Genomic DNA, 16,500 nt, shown 5'->3' on the forward strand with positions numbered 1-16,500 from the left:
CCCACAATACTTCTTCCTAAAAGCTCTGTGAAATATTGAACTTCCACAGGGAAAGCAAAGGAAAGAGCAGGAAGCTGAGGAGGAAGGAAACCCCTCGGTGCAGCAGTGGTGACCACACCACCCCAACTCCAACCCAGAAGCTTTCAGCAGGCAGGAATGCCTTTCCCAGAGTCAGGAGTGAGCATCCCTGTTTCAGAGGAGGCAATTTCCTATCACAGCTATCAGATCCCTGAGTTTCCAAGCCCTCCTTAACCACTCAGACTCTGTCTTTCCCAGCAGTCACACAGCACTTCACACAGCCCCAATGCCTCTGTCCTCTTGGGGCACCAAACTGCAGCTCCCTTCTTCCCACCTGTGGGATTCTGCAGATGTCATTCCAACAATCCACACTGATAGATCCTTCTGAATGATAGCAGAGTTTATTTTAATATTTTGTACAGCCAGCATTGGTCTCCAGGAATAAGTTATAATCTTACATAAGTGAGTCCACCCAAACCCACCCTTAAGGAATGTTCAACTTTCAGCATTTCTGATTTAGAGGGAAATTATTTAGAGGGTAAGATGCAGTCTGAAGAATGGGAATCAATCTGAATTTGTGATTAAAACTCCTTGGAATTGTCAGGGTTTCCTTGCCTCTAACTGGATCATGGACAACAGCAGAGGTTGCATCTTTCAGGACTGCACTGAGGATACATTCATCCTGGGGACTATTTATTTTCCTAAACTGGGCAGGGTTTTGTTTCCTTTATCCCCAACTCTATGCCCCATGGTTCTGCTCTGCAGACACTTGACACTCCAGTACAATCAACGCCTGTAACAGATTTGTTGGGTACTTGGATGCCCGTCCCACATCCTTTATTTGGCTGTTCTCAGCACCACCTCAAACACCTCCATTGCTCACAGCACATTCTGTCTGGTGCAGCAAGAGGAACAGACCTTGATTTGCCTTTCAGCAATGAACACACAGAACAAATAAATACTTTTAAATCCTTTAAATTGTAACAACTTACACAGTTCCAGGGCAGAACCTGGTGATCTACCTGGCCAAAAGCACTCCAAGGCTTTTCACTTACTTCCTTGAGGAACAGGGAAGGGGATGAGCAACAGCCCAAGAGGAATTCCTCTTTCTTCCATGCTCAGAGAATTGCCAGTGTCTGGTACCAAGCAACTCACATTCTCCAGCACAAAACAAAAAACAAAACAAAACAAAACAAAATAAGCAAAAAGAGACTGTATAAACATTTCCTTTCCCTCTCTGAAAAGCAGCTCTGAAACAGCCCAGACAGCTCTGGGAGATGCCAACCAGCACAAAGCCAGAGTCAGGAACCAGCCACAGGTCTCACAGCTTTCCTGCCCTGCTAAAGGGCCCTCCCAGGGCTCCCTACAGACCTTCCAGCCTCACAGCAAAGTGGTTTCACCAGGAATTCCCTCCTCACTACACCTGGCAGCTTCCCAGCCTGCACAGGCCAGCACACAGACACACCTGGGGAGTCTGGACATGGCTTTGAGAAAATCAGTGAAGAGCAGAAACACTGAATATGACCCAAAATCCCCATCAAAGGGCTGGTGAGAGTTTTACTACTCTTGGGCAGGTGAATGTTGGGGTGCTGGGGGATTTCATTCAGTTCAGAAAGGTTCAGGCAAGCCTTAAAGCTTTATAAAACCACTGAAGCTGAAAGTAAGGTCTGGTTGCAGAAGCCCAATGCTCCTTCCACATTAAGTTGAGACATCTCACAACAGTGATCAGCAAGTGTGAGAGAATGCTTTGAAAAGGTGGCATTTCTGTCGTGGAGAGGAAGGCAGGCTCAGTGCTGTGCTCAGCCTTCCTTCCCCGAGGGAAGCACGAGTTCTGCTGAAAGGAAACTCGCAGGGAAAACATTTTTGTTTCCTACAGAGAACAAACCTGTCAATGAAGCCATGGAAACTTTCACAGGAAACAACCCAAAGCAGCACCACACTCCACAAAGAGCATCCCAAAACACATTACAACAGAACTGCACTGACATGAAGGCTCACACCTGTCCCAGCTGTGTGTTCTCGTGCCAGGGAGGGGGGTGATTTTTTTTTTCCCCTTTAACAAATTTTGTCCCAGTTAGAATAAAGCAAACCCTTTCTTTTAACTGTTCTTTTCAACGTTTTCTTTATATACAATCCTTAAAATACACTTAAAAATAGCTGCACACGTGTTGTATGGTTATACCAGAGAAGGGCAGTTGCACAGACCGTGCCTCTGAGGACACCAAAAACTGTAAATACCCCCAGCTCTGCTCCAGCCCCCACGCTGGCCCCAAGGAGGGAAGGAAGGAAGGAAGGAAGGAGTGAAGGAAGGAACAAGCAGTTTGGAAATGGGAGTCTCTCACAAAACACGCCACTTACAAATCCCAGGGTAATTTCCTCAAGCATTTTTGTATCAAGTCCTTTCTTAAATGTTTGAGGTCACACTGCCATTTTAGCAATAAAATCTGTTGCGACATGCATGTGTCAGCTTCCCACTCAGCCAACTGCAGCCCTGAGGATTTTTCTGGCCTGGTAGAAAGAGGAAATGTAACACAATTTCTGAAGTACGGCTGGTCCTCCGTTTCCAAACTCCACGTGGTTCCCTTGACGGCTCTTGGACACACACCCACACTTTTTTGTTCTTTTTTTCCTCTAATACACGTTTCCCTCTAACCAACATGCAGATTTCTCCTCCCAAACATCCACATCTCGATGTCCCAACGAAACAATCCACGTCATCCATCCAGAGGCTTTCCCAGGTAGACCAAAGTCACTTCTGTGTTACCATACACAGCAGACACTGCTGGATACAGGCAAACTTTTGGCAGTCCTCTGAAGGCAACTCCCAAGAACTCATAGCCCCTCTCAAATGCTAATGTTTTGTCTTCCATGTCCAGGATAACTCGAATCCTTTCACCTATCTGGAAACAGAGATAGGAGGGAGAGTAAAAATAACACACAGACAGACTCAGCATGTTCAGATGGAAACAAAAATAATGCAAAGTGTAACACAGCAGAGAATTTTAAATCAGAGCAGTCCTGTGTCTCATGACTGATTGCTCTTATGATGGCAATTTCTCAATTTCACCACGATCTGAAGCAGGACAGCCTGCATCCACTATGTGTTTATGATAATAAACATGACCCTTCCCATATGAACCTGTGAGAGCACTGAGAGCAGGCACTACGTGCTGTGTGCTTTGGAAATACTGCAGAGCTCTGGAATCTTTGCCATGAGCTCCAAGTCACCTGAACTCTGTGTTCAGCTGCTGCTATTGCTGAGCAGCAACTGCTCTGTGAGGAGTATTTTTAAAGACAATGGGTTAGAGAAAGGCAAGTGCCACCTACAAAAAAATCCCAGAACAGATTTAATATGCAGGTGCTGTCACTGACAGAGGGGTTTCTTCACCAAGTCAAAAGGAAATTTCAGGAAAAAATGCAAAATGAAACCCCTAAAAAAATATATATACACACACACACACACACAAGTGAAAGCAGCACTGACCACAGCAGGAGCCTTGGATCCAGGCAGATCCAGAGCTGCCAGCATTTATCTAGCACACATTATTTCAGATACCAACAGAAGTCCCAGACAACAGCCACAAGCAGAGGAGGCACCACACAGACTCCTGACTCTTCTCCAGCCAGCCCCAGCACTGGGAATTTCTTCTAGCCAACACTAACACACACATGTGGTTCCTGCAAGCACATTTTCTATGAGCAGACCACTGCACAGATCTTAATAAACACAAAATACAGCAAAGGGTCACTGATTTGAACTTTCACACAAAATTTAGGAATATCAGATGCAAGGCACTACACAGATCTTCACCCACAAGTGAAACAAAGCCACAGCACTGGGGCTTAGAGTGCATTATTTTTAAAGTCCCTTCTAACCCATTCTCTGAATATAAGATGGAAATAACAATGATCCAGTTTAAGCTGTAACACCAGCAAATCCAGCAGTGAAAAGGCAGTTGTGTGAGCAGGCAGAATGACAAGACAAGCACTTCTATAAGGACAAAAAGGTAGGGTGGCCTCTGCTCTTTAACACCCTGAAGGTATCTGAACATCAGATTCCAGATAAGAGATGTCACCTACGGAAGGTGGCCAGTGAGCAAAGCAACAGCAATCAGCACTGCTGCAAGCTTTTGCAGGAAGACTCTCACCTAAGCACTAACTTCAGCTCACCCTGACACACAACAAAGGGGTACAAGCCCTCAGACACCTTGCTGTGGGGCAAGTTGCTGCTTCAGAAAGCTACAACAGTCTTTTCAGGTTTTATTCTGAAAAGCACCAGGATGTCTAAGCAGACAGCCACAGTACAGGTTTCACATTCAGAGTTTGAGATTAAAGTGTGGGAACAACCCAGCGTCAGGTGCACTGAACACGAGACAGGTGTAGCCTGCACAAGCAGTAAATGAAGGGGGGAAAGGGCTCACAAAGTGGAATCATTTGCCTTCTGCAGGGAAGGCAAAGAGACCTTTGAGAGTCACTTAGGAGCAATTCAGCAGCAAGCCGAGACAGCGAGGGACAGCCAGCACCCCCCAGCCCACTCCAAACCCCCTCACCTGGTATTTGGGCGCGTTATTGCACTGGGGGAAGCTGCCGTTCACCTCCCCGTTATGCAGCAAGTTATTGTCCACCAGGTTCCAGCCCCAACTCTGGTCGTCGCTGCCCAGCAGGGCCACGTAGCCCTGGCACTGCATGGCGGCGCGCTTGGTGGCGATGCCTATGACGGCCACGGTGCCCAGCGGGCCCTCCCACCACACCTCCCAGGCGTGCCGGCCCTCGCTGAAGCCGATCTTGGTGCGCGCCCCGTCCGTGCTCTGCGCGATGGGGTTGCGGTGCAGCGTGAAGCCGTTCTTCTTGATGTACACGTTCCTCGAGCAGTCGTTGGTGCTGAAGGCGTGGTGGAAGGCACGGACCTGGGCGAGACAAGGCGGGTGGGGGAGATGGACGGGGCTTGGAGCAGCCTGCTCTAGTGGGAGGCGTCCCTTCCAACCCAAACCATTGTGGCTCTAGGAGATAAAACCCCGCCGTGCTCCCCAGCCTCCCGCCCCCGTCCTTTCCAATGGCGGGTGGGCCGGAGGGCTGCGGGGGTGTCCCCAAGCGCCGGGGGAGGCGGTGAGGGGGTCTCCCGGCGGGGCGGGGGTCCCGGCCTCACCTTGCCCTTGTAGGTGGGCACGTTGCAGAGGATGTCGGTGCGCAGGGCCTCCTCGGCCAGGCAGCGGGCGGCCAGGCTGCGCCACACCTCGCTGTTCTCGTCGCCGTGCAGGACGCGGTGCCACAGCTTGCAGACCAGCGCGCAGCTCCGCAGCTCCCGCAGCTCCAGGTACGAGAACACCAGCTCCAGCACCCGCCCCGGCAGCCGCCAGCCCGGCCCTCCCCACGACGCCGCGGCCGCCCCGGGGCCGGGCCCGGGGCCGGGCCCCGCCGCCATCGCCCCCCGCGCTCCCCTCGCCCGCCCGGTGTCGCCGGGGCCGCCCGAGGCCTCAGGGCGCGGGGGCGCGCGGCGCCGCCATCTCGGCCGCGGGCACCGCCCCGCGCGTGCGCGGCGGGCGCGGGGGGCCGGCGAGGGGCGGGGGCGGCGGCGGAGCCGAGCGGAGGCCGGGGGCGGCCAGGGGAGCGCGGAGGAGCTGAGGTGAGAGTGGAGGGCCCCGCGCCTCCCGAGCCTCCCGCCACGGCCCCGGCAGCGCCGCGTCCCGCGGGCCGGGCCGGGCCAGGGGGGCGGCCGCAGGGCCGGGCCTGCCGGGGCGGGGGGCGGTCGGACCGAGCTGCCGCAGGGCCCGGGGGGTGGCGCGGTACCACTCACCTGGGGCCCCCGGGGAGCGGCGGCCGCGAATCTGTCCCGATGCGAGCTGCCGGGAAGGTATCGGCCTTCTCTGTAGAGTTATTTGATCGCCAAGACCGAAGTTTCTCTGGTGGAATGAATGGGCTCTGGCTGCTCTTTAGGTCTGGGTCAACAAAAATCACATGGGAAACATAACGTGGTTGTAAAAAAAACCAACAAAGAAGGTTAAACCACCAGAAACAAGCCGTTTGTTGCCCAGTACTTAAATAAATGCACGGGCCTTCGGGCAGCGAAGCGGCTGCTGGGCTGTCACACAAACCCTGTGTGCTTCTCTCCTTTTCTCCGCAGCGTCCCAGTCCCTCCAACACTCTGTGCCCCCCTTTTTCGCCCTCCGTTTAATTTTCTGCTGATGTGCTCTCCTAAGCAGGGCTGTGACACACGCTGCTGCTGGCGGTCACACCAGGGAGGGTTAAGGTTGGTGAGCGCCACGGGTGTGCTCTGACAGCCAATTAAATATGTTGCAACCTGTTTTAAGTTAGCAATGTTTCTTTTAAAAGGTCTCATTGTATTATTTAGGTTGGAAAAGACCGGTCAGCATCGCGGCTGTTTCTGGTGTCGCTGCTGTTTGAGCGAAAGCTCCACTCCGGTACTGAGCTGTCCTGAGCTGTCGAGGATACTGGAGTTTCAGGACGATCTTCTTGCTTGATGAGTTTCTGCTGTAATGAGACCAGCAACCACCTCAGCTCAGGGCTTGTTATTGTTTGTTTCAGGGGTGTCCCTGCAGCATGGCAGCTAAGTGGAGCGGTGGGCATTCCTCCTCTGTCCTGTGCCTGACCGTGAGCGCGGAAGGGCTGGTGGCCTCCGGCGCGGAGCGGGGCGAGCTGGCGCTCTGGGATGGGGGAGGCTCGCCCGTGGCTCAGCTGCGGCTCCCGCAGGCGGAGGACGTGACCTCGGTGGTGTTCTCCGCCCGCCGGCCCAGCACGCTGTACACGTCCCACGGAGAAAGCATTAGCGTGCTGGATGTACGCTCCCTCCAGGAGCCCCTGCAGCGCTTCCACGTGAACGAGGAGGAGATCAACTGCCTCTCGGTGAACGACACCGACAGCTTCCTGGCTGCGGCCGATGACTCGGGGGCCATAAAGGTTGTGGACTTGGAGAGCAAGAAAGTCAGCCGGTCTTTGAGACACTCCAACATCTGCTCGTCTGTTGCCTTCCGACCTCAGCGGCCTCAAAGCCTGGTTTCCTGTGGACTGGACATGCAGGTGATTTGCATACATGTGCACGGTTGTTAATGAAGTGAAACAGTAATTACCCACCTGTGCAGTGAGGCGCCCACAGACTTTCACCGAGCACAGTGTTCAGCCTGCAGTCACTGGAACGCTCCCTCACTATTCTGAAGTAGTTTTGGCCCAAAACCTCAGTGTTGGGGCTGTTAGTTATGTTCCACTCAGCAGCTTCTGCCCCTGTTTTTATCTTCATTGACATTTACAATTCAAAAGTGAGTGGAGTGAGGGGAAATCAGAATACAGTGCAAAGCTCACATGTGCTGCATTAGCTCTCTGTTGGACTGAGCAAAACCAGCAGCTGTCCCTGGGGATCAGTTGTGGCTGCAGATGAGATGCAAAGGATGGTGAGGAAAAGGCACAGTGCTTGAGGCAGGCAGGTAGAGCAGCATCTTTCCAGGTGGAATGTATCACTGTGAGGACAAGTGATTTGTATCATTTATCCTTTGTTCTGCTAGAATCTTGGAAGCATGAAATGTTCTTTGCCTTTTAAAGCTTCCTATCCTCATCAGGAAGAAACTTTGTCCTTTGCATTCTGAGAAGAGCCATGCTGGGAGTTGAGCCCAGAACAGATATTTTTCAGTAATTTCTTTCCAGTGGTTGAGGTCTGACCGCATTCCTGGTTTGGCCCAATATGAAAACTGTCACTTCTCGAAGGTTTCTGTGGTTCCAGCGGTGTCAGGGTGAAGTTTGTGTGACAGGTCTGAGCAGTTTCACCCTGTGTTCTTGAAACCAAAGTACATCTCACACCCATTAGAACAAATACATGCTGATATTTAGTATAAATTGTATTTTTCTGTGTTAAAGCCATGATGATATATCCTTTTGGGGGGAGTAAACACTCAGTCCATCAGCTGGCTTAATTTTGGTCCCTAAAATGCAAGTACACAAGCTTGTGGCTGGAAACTTTTAATCAGAATTGTAAACGTTTATGTACAACTCAGTACAAGTGAGATGATTAATTTTTGTGACTTTTTAGTATTAGTTTCATTTATTGTAGCTCAGCAAGTTGGTTTTTAGGTGAAAGTCAGTATCCCAAAACAGGATTTCATGCTTTGTGAAAGTGAAAGAGCATTGTCCTGCATTGAAGCTGCATTTAGAATACATCATTTCCCAAAGGGGAGCTTAGCTGCAGAGCTCTGAAGCCCTGTGCTGCACCATGCCTTTGGACAAGTTATGAGCTCTACAAAACATGTTCTGGGCTTGTCAAACCCTCAGGGAAGTCATGGCTGATGAGAATTGAAATTCAGGTTGCTGAAGTTCTTTCAGGAGTTTTGGTGAAGCAGGGAAAATGCCATGAGGACAGAAAATACTTAAGTTTGCAGAAAACTCTTCATCAGTTGATGGATTCATCAGATTGTAGTCCTCTGTCTTATGAAAGCAGGAGTATTTTCTGTAAGCATCACCCAGCCCCTCTTGATTTACAGTAAATCACGGTTGTTTTGGAAGTAGTTTTAGTGCAGCAGCAACAGCAGTAACTGAAACAGGAAAGTGACAGGAAATATATTTCAGATGTTTTAGTGTGATTTGGATTCCAGGAATGCAGAGCCAGGCTCTTTTGTGAACTAAATTTAAAGACTCCTGTACTTCTTATTGGTGATTACTACTGAAGGAGTATTTTTATTAATAACAAATTGAAGTTTAGCTTTATGAAACAAACAGTACACCAGTGCTGCATTAGACTGACTTGTGCTTTTTGATCTGTTGGCCTTGTGAATGCTCAGTGTCAATTCAGATCCTACAAAAGTCTTGAGAGCATTATTTTTAATTGGCTCAGTATAAATCTGTAGTGCTTGAACTGCTGTACAAGAGACACAGGATCCTTCACTGGGGGCTTGGAGGTGGGGCGGAAAAGGAAGTCTAAAAGCACGACCTGCCCCATCTCAGTAGGTAAAGCATACCCTACTCCATAGCACAAACCAGATCTACTCACTGGATATAAAAATAAATACAAATATGCCTGTTTAAAAACCACAGCCTCAACTGCTGTTTGCCTTTTGCTGTCCCATTTTTCAGACACATTCGTGGAAGAGACTATTATAGGCCAAGTAGCAGAGACAGAAATCCAGAATGGTAATGATCTCTACTCACTGCTAGGGTTTCCCTGTCCCTCCTTCTCAATAATTGATGTGCAGTTTGTCATGATTACTATTGCTGTGATGAATGCAAAAGCTTTTAGAGCAGTGTTTGCATCTCTTCCATGGACTAAAGGTATGAGTCACTGACTGCAGAGTGTGGTGGTGGGGCTTTGGAAAGCAGGCCAGAAAGATTTGCTACATTTATTAGGGCAAGTTTAACCACATGCCTTACACCCCTTGGAGTCACACACAGCCTTTGCTCTGCTAGGACAAGAAGTGTGTTTGCTTATTTTGCTACTAAAGATCCGATTTGAAGTAAAACACACCAACAGTTGATTTTTTTTCCCCAGGTGATGCTGTGGAACCTGCAGAAAGTTCGTCCCTTGTGGAGCACGAACCTGCAGGAGTGTGAGATGGATGAAGAGAGCCCGCAGTCAGCCGGGCAGTTTTTCAACCCGCCACTCGCACATTCCCTGTCCGTGGCCTCCTGCGGAAACATCTTCGGCTGTGGAGCTCAGGACGGTAAAGTCCGGCTGTTCCGAGTCACCGGGGCCAGGTTTGAGCGTGAGCTGGAGTTCCAGGCACACAGCTTGGGAGTCTCACAGGTGCTCTTTATGCCTGAGGGGTACTCGTTGTTGTCTGGAGGAAACGATGGGAAAGTTTTGCTCTGGGATGTCAGCAGCAACGTTGGGAAGCAGCAGAAAAGTCCAGCAAAATCTCTGCACAAGAGGAAGGCCCAAGCAGCTGCTTGCAGCAGAAAGGATGGGAAGCTCAACAAAGCAGCCTCAAATGAACACCCTGGAGTTGTGCCAAAGCTCAGCATTGAGCACGGAGAGAAGGTGAACTGGCTCTCGTGTGCAGAGATCAAAGGCTCCAGGAGAGTGTTGGTTGCTGACCAGAGCAGCTCTGTATCAGCCTATCCATTGCCAGAGCCTTAAGGCAGCCAGGTGCTTACAGATGTCTGGGGGATAAAACCACTTCTCAGAGCCAGTTACATCCACTGACAGTGAACTGGACAGTGAACCTCTCTGGGTTCCTGGGAAGGGAAAGAGATTTGCTGTGCACCAGGGATGTCCCTGGCCTTGTGCTGGTTCTTTGTGGCTGTTATGTTCACAGCCACTCTCTTGCAGGGTTGGCAGCTTGCTGCTTGAATTTAAGTGAAACGGGTCTCTGTATTTAGGGGTAACATTAGTTCATGGCTAAGCTGACATAATTAAGGCTGGAGAAGAAAATTAGTGCTCAGGAGACACCCACAATGCAAAGGGAGGCTGCTGAGCAGCAGCAGGGCTGTCACTGGCTCAGATTTATGTGGTTTGGGCTGTTGCAGTGCACTGTGTGACTTCTCCCATGAAGCTGTGTCCCAGTTGGCTTAAAGTGGAATCTGGTTTTCATCACACTCTGTCAGCAGCTGCATAGACTAGAGATGCATCAATTAACGAGTAATCAAATGAGTTTCCCTGTGGTTGCCAACTGAATTTTTTTCACTGCAGCAAAAGAAGGAGCAGGGGAACTGTTACACCTGTTTGCTGGGTCAGCTGTCAGTTAGTTGTGTATCCCAGGGAAAAAGAACTATTACACTTGTCTTAATAAATGCTTTCTCTCTCACTCTTCCCTTGTCCTTAGAATCACTCTAATAGTGGCAGACTCACACAAAATTGTTTATTGTACCCCCATCACAGGGTGAATACGAAGGGCCAAAGGCACAGCTTCTCCTTACCTAAATACTTCCTGTCTTCCCAAAGCTTTGAAACATGATGAGCAGAACTTAGCTTGCTAGGAGCTTCCCTTCATTTGCAAGTTGAAGACAGGAAGACCTAAGTGGAAATGTTACAGCTCTAGGCATGTTCAGTTCATGCTGGATTTCCTATGAAGAGGGCAAATAATTTTTTAAAAAAGGGGATTTTTCCTGGGCTATCCTTATCCTGTCACAGAACTGAATTCCTAGTGCTGGCTGAGGACTTGCTGCACTGGTGGAAGGTTTGGGTTTGTGCTGCTGTGTTTCACCAACTGGGCTGTTACCAGACTCATGTTGGAAAAATTTCCAGCTCTTTTTTTTTTATAACATACCCAGCTCTGGAAAATCATTATCTGGTTGTGCTGTCTCTCTCCTCGCTTTATGGAAGAGATTTCAACTGTCTTGGTTTTGCTCAAAGCAGCTCCTTGCAACCAAACACAACTCATTCTCATCCAAATCAGATTTTACCTTCATACCTTTATAATTAAAAAAAAACAAAGGCAATCTGCTTGTACAGCCTTTCCCAGCAGGAGACTTTGGCCCAAGACATGATCTGGTGGGCGCAACAGCAAATTGAAGCCAAAACACAGCAATAAAAATAAAAAAAAAAGCATAAAGTTGTAGTTGCTCCCTTTTGTGTTAGCTGTGAATTAGTTCATCTGTGAAGCCATGGGATCAGTGGGGCAGAGGAAGGGTCGGGTCAGGCTGTGTGGTTCAGTGTGTGATATGTCCATGAACGTGTGTTGGTGCATCCATGACCTATATTTGGATATACAGGCTATAAAAAGCCTTGGAACAAACAACCTCCTGCAGGACTCAGATCCCCTGTCCCTGCTGGTGCTGCCGGCTGCAGGAGAGAGGAGCGAGCCCACTCCAGCTTTTATTCCTTCTCTTGGTGTTCTCCAGGAAGATGGCGAAAGGCAGCATCTCCCTGCGCTCCCTGAACGAGACCCTGAACAGGTCCTGTGGGGCTGGGGAGGGGACAGGGAGGGCTGGGACACGGGACACCACGCCAGGCTAACCTGTGCTTCTCTGGAAACTCTTGTGGGCAACAGGGTGGGGTGTAAACAGGGAGGGAAGAGCTCATGAACAGGCTTAATCTCCTTCACTCACAGGGGAGGAAAGATGGACAGAGCCATCAGGTCTATGGCGGTGTTTATTCCCTGGCTGCCATCCTGACTGTTTGCTGTAGGATTTGGGCAGTTGCTCCATCACCCATGGCCTGCAGCTGCATGAAATGTCACCAGGCAATGAGGGCACCTGGTCTGTTCAGCCTGGAACAGACTCCCCTCCCTGAGGAGAGACCTCACTAAGGTTTACAACTTCTTCATGATGGGGGGAGGAGGGACAGACACTGATCTCTGTGGTGCCCAGTGATAGGACCTGAGGGAATGGCCTTAAGTTGTGTCAGGGGAGGTTATGGCTGGATATTGGAAAAAGGTTCTTCTCCCAGAGGGCAGTCAGGCACTGAAGAGGCTTCCCAGGGAATGTCACCAAAGCTGCCAGAGCTCAAGAAGTATTTGGACAATGCTCTCAGGCACAGGGTGGGATTGCTGGGGGGAGGGGGGAGCAGGAGTGCAGGGCCAGATCCTTTGTGGATCCCTTCTGACCCAGCACATTCTGTGAAATTCAGGCTTGCTGTTCTAACTGGAGATTTGAGGTGAACTTCTGATTTTCAGACCATGCCTCAGAGTCTGGAGGGATCCAAAATACGGAGTAAGTGGTTATCATGAGCAAAAAAATCCCCCAAGAATGGACCTTTCTTAAAAGTTAAGGGAAAGCAAATCACCATCACTGGGGAATCAGGTCATAGGTGATGCTGATTCACCCTCCATTTCCAAAGCCTGCACTTGGCAGAGGAACGTGACCAACAGGTTCATGGACTTCCTGAAAAATAATCCAGCCTCAGCTGCCCCTGTTGGCACTGATCCGTGCTGGGCTGTGCAGCAGCAGGCACCAGTGATGGTGGCTCAGAGCAGATATAAAGATATGAACGTGGCTCTTCAGGAAAAAGAGTCAAAATAGGGTCTGAAATTCTCAGCAGTTAGAGGCAAGCAGGATACTGTCCCCACTCTCACGTTACTGGGAGGGAGGTGAGGCCCTGGCACAGGGTGCCCAGAGAAGCTATAGCTTCTCCTGGATCCTTGGAAGTATCCAAGGCCAGGTTGGATGGGGCTTGGAGCAGCTTGGTCCAGGGGAAGGTGTCCCTGCCCATGGCAGGGGGTGGAATGAGCTGGGCTTTAAGGTCTTTCCAACCCCAACCACTCTGGGATTCTATGAAGTGTTACATTTAAAGGCAAACTATGAAGTGTTGAGACATTTAAAAGTCAAATGAGGTGTCATACATACAACTGTGGCTTACCTGCAGTGAAAAGGATCCCTGTCAAGAGTATCACAGCTGATGGGGTGCAGTACTTCTGCTCGGGAAATGAATGATTATGTGTTGACAGACAGACAGCTGACAGACTTGGAAAGAAACTGCTCCTCTTGTCGAGGTACTGCTCATACTGTTGGTTCACCCACAGCCTGGGTGACTCTGATTCACACAATGATGAACACAAAAGTAGCTATGGGAGACCTGACCAGAAGGAAAAACAGTGAAACTCCTGAAAGAAAAAAGGGAAAATTAATTCTATGTATACTGCTTGAAGAAGTGTGTGTCTAATGTACCATGGAGTGAGAGAATGGGGAGAGCTTGGAGAAGTGTGGGATGCTGCACTGGCCTGGAAAATCAAACCCACAGAGTGACAGCTCTAAAATGTCATTTTCTGTAAATGCCTGAATAGCAGAAATAAGGTTTCACATAAAACCACGCTTCCAGAGAACTGGGAATGCTGGAGCTTCTACTGCATGGCTCCCAAGTATGTTCTGTGTGCTAACAAGAGAGGAATTTGAAAAGCTTTCTGGTAAAGAATGGGGATGTGGTTTGTGTGTACACTAGTCAGAGTTAGAGGTCACTGACTTAGTGGTAACTTCACTTACACTAAAGAAAAAGTGTTCAGAGGTCATGATGAAAATGAAAACAGAAGGTTTAATCCATTCTTCCTCTTTTCATTCCAAACTTAGATCAAGAGGCAGCAGCACTCAGTCTATTAGAATTCACTTACAGCTGTGGGAATTCAGTGTGGATCTACCATGGTATAACTGAGCAGACATTTTTAGATCCAAAATTGGCAAATGCTGAAATGTTTGTGGCAGGTGCTTAAAAATACAGAAGATTAATTTACAGACAGGCAATAAAAAACTGTTTGAGAGACAAAACTGGTCTAATAGTAAAGCGTTGGCTGAAGGCTGCTGAGGAACTACTGCTGCACTAAGAGTAGCATTAGTGATGAGATCTTAGATAACTTCACTCTTACTTGTAGAGGAGGAAGTTGGAGAATGGGCCATGAGGAAGCTTATTTAGCATGATAAAAAGCTGCAAACCAACAATTCACCGGCAAGAACACTCATTATCTGACAACCCAGCTCTGAAAGTCATTCACAGCAAACCCAACTCACCTCACCTCAGTTTCTGCACTTGCTCTCTCTGTGCTGACAGATTCAATCCAATTATGACACATCAATCCTTCCAGTTCTTCTGAGCTCCCTACATTTCTACATGACACCACTTTAGTTTTCCAATTAAAGTTCTATTTTTGTCCCAAAATTCTGCTGAAGCAAGAGGAGTCCTTCAACACTAAGAGGAACTTCACCAGGCTGCAGAGGAAGCCTCTGGCCTCAGGGAACAACAGAAAATTGTTAGACAAGGATCTGCACAATCGGCCAGACAATGAATTAAGGTCAGGGATACTTAGTAAAATATGCAGCTGTTGAAGTGTTTTTATTTTCTCCTCATTCAGGTCAGCTGCAGACAGAATCCTAATAAGGGTTTGGTTTGGAGAAGGGGGAGGCAGGAATAGAGGCAGGCAGTGTGAGGGAGGAGCTGCTGATAGGAAAAAATGGCTTTTTTGGTCCATCTCTTATGACAACAGGCATTAAAATACCGTGGGGTACATGTCAAAGAATGGAAAAATATTTGAAGGGTTTTGTTTTGGCTTTTTATCTTTTAATGTCATCACCAGCTGCTATTTTGTCCTTACAAGAAGTTCATCCAAAGACACAGGTAATAGAGTGTTTAACACAGGTCGGTCACAGAAGCAGTGGAGCAAACTAGGAATGAAAAAAGATAAGGAAAAATATGTAGGTAATAAAATTTGCTGATAGTGTAGCTATTGTTAGCTGATACAGCCTGAAGTTTTGCCTGTAAAATAAAAAGAAAAATCACAAAAAACTCTGTAAGAAGCAGGTGATGTTCTGCTAGTAAATCACTATTGACTACATAGTACTGAGATAGTTGTTCAGTACCTAGGAAGGAACTTTGAATTATTTACATTAGCTTTCATTGAGATCCTCAGGATTCTCAATAACACACCTCAATCAGGTAACAGGAAAATGTGGAGAAAACCATGTTTATAAAAACCACCCACAGTGACAGAAGTCCAGCACACCCTGTATCTCCAGGAAAGAGAGAAATGGGTACAAAAATAAATACCAGCATTCCCTCGTACCTTGTCTCAATATAGCAAGTTCTTTTAAACCAGGCAGTTTTCTTCACCAAAAGTCAAAACCTCATCTTTATGATTTTAAAACTGAAAACGTCATCTTTATAATTTACAATTTTAAATAGGAAAAACACAACAGATACCAAATAATGAAAAAGCAGTTAATAAATACAAGCTATGAAGTTGTTTTTATCACAGTTGTTCCATGGAAGGACAGGCCTATTAAAAAAACCACTGCAGGTGGCTTATTTATTATTTGCATAATTTTTAACCAGAGGAGTAATGAGTTTTGCTCAATGTTAAATGAAAATGGTTCAAAAGACCATGACATCACAAATAAAAGCATAAATCACCTAAAAACGTGTTAGAGAAAAACCTATGCCACTGATGATGCATATGGTTGAGAGCCACAGATATATCTACATACTCATTTTGCAGCTGTATTTGGAGATGTCAGGATCTCTGCACCAGGAAACAGCCAAGAAGATGTGACAACAAACCTTGACTTTTAGTGGTGTTTGCTCTCACAAATCATGGGAGGATGCCCAGAACAGGGTCTGAAGCTGTTCACAATGCAATGCCATAGCAGAAAGCCCCAAATCCTTCTGAAATTTCCTTACTCTTGTTTTCCACCACCCAGAGTTGAAAGCAGGCTGCTGTCCCTGGAGGCTCGGTTCGCACAGCTGGACTCCAGCCTGCAGAGCCTGGCACACGAGTTTGACCTGCAGGAGGAGATGCTGGAGGAGGACCTGAGGCAGGATGTGCCCTGGGCACCTGCAGCCAGGTGAGCACAGCCAGGGACCAAACTTGGTGAAAAACACCAATTGCTTGGTTTTAACATTTTAAAAGTTTAATAGTAATAAAATGGTTATAAGAATAGTTATTAAATTAGAGTAATAATAATTTGGACAATTTGGGTTAGGACAATATGAGACAATAGAAACAAAGAGTTACAGACAGTCCAAGAACCTGTTTCTGGGCAAAATAAGCCTGAAAAAGGACACACTATAACAGAGGATTAACCCTTAAAAACAACAGCCTGTTGCATATTCAGACACCTCATACACGA

At 48.0% G+C, this 16,500-nt stretch overlaps 2 protein-coding genes across 4 annotated transcripts; one reads left to right on the forward strand and one right to left on the reverse strand.

Moving 5' to 3' along the window:
- Positions 1-397: 397 nt before the first annotated feature.
- On the reverse strand, positions 398-5,534 carry FBXO45 (F-box protein 45). Its single transcript, XM_009089506.4, has 3 exons — positions 5,165-5,534; positions 4,569-4,925; positions 398-2,918 (listed from the first exon to the last, which is right to left on the reverse strand). Exons 1-3 carry the CDS (start codon positions 5,438-5,440, stop codon positions 2,733-2,735), a joined length of 819 nt encoding a protein of 272 aa, XP_009087754.4. The 5' UTR covers positions 5,441-5,534; the 3' UTR covers positions 398-2,732.
- WDR53 (WD repeat domain 53) lies at positions 5,198-10,757 on the forward strand. Of its 3 annotated transcripts, XM_030227054.2 has the most exons (4): positions 5,598-5,641; positions 6,368-6,437; positions 6,562-7,053; positions 9,503-10,757. In XM_030227054.2, exons 3-4 carry the CDS (start codon positions 6,577-6,579, stop codon positions 10,088-10,090), a joined length of 1,065 nt encoding a protein of 354 aa, XP_030082914.2. In that variant the 5' UTR covers positions 5,598-5,641; positions 6,368-6,437; positions 6,562-6,576; the 3' UTR covers positions 10,091-10,757. The 3 variants fall into 3 exon arrangements, with proteins under 3 accessions (XP_050833892.1, XP_050833891.1, XP_030082914.2); XM_050977935.1 differs by lacking the exons at positions 5,598-5,641; positions 6,368-6,437 and adding an exon at positions 5,198-5,332; XM_050977934.1 differs by lacking the exon at positions 6,368-6,437 and having other exon boundaries at positions 5,572-5,641.
- The last annotated feature ends 5,743 nt before the right edge of the window (positions 10,758-16,500 follow it).

The sequence above is a fragment of the Serinus canaria genome, chromosome 9 (assembly GCF_022539315.1).
Source record: "Serinus canaria isolate serCan28SL12 chromosome 9, serCan2020, whole genome shotgun sequence".
NCBI classification, from domain to species: Eukaryota; Metazoa; Chordata; class Aves; order Passeriformes; family Fringillidae; genus Serinus; species Serinus canaria.

What these genes read in the sequence shown, in the direction of transcription:
- FBXO45 (XM_009089506.4), bottom strand. Translation starts at nt 5,440, where the DNA reads ATGGCGGCGGGGCCCGGCCCCGGGCCCGGCCCCGGGGCGGCCGCGGCG. An exon ending in TGCCCACCTACAAGGGCAAG is followed by an intron (nt 4,926 to 5,164) that starts GTGAGGCCGGGA and finishes TGTCTCGCCCAG; the next exon opens with GTCCGTGCCTTCCACCACGC. An exon ending in ATAACGCGCCCAAATACCAG is followed by an intron (nt 2,919 to 4,568) that starts GTGAGGGGGTTT and finishes CTCTGTTTCCAG; the next exon opens with ATAGGTGAAAGGATTCGAGT.
- WDR53 (XM_050977935.1), top strand. Translation starts at nt 6,577, where the DNA reads ATGGCAGCTAAGTGGAGCGGTGGGCATTCCTCCTCTGTCCTGTGCCTG. An exon ending in CCTGTGGACTGGACATGCAG is followed by an intron (nt 7,054 to 9,502) that starts GTGATTTGCATA and finishes TTTTTTCCCCAG; the next exon opens with GTGATGCTGTGGAACCTGCA.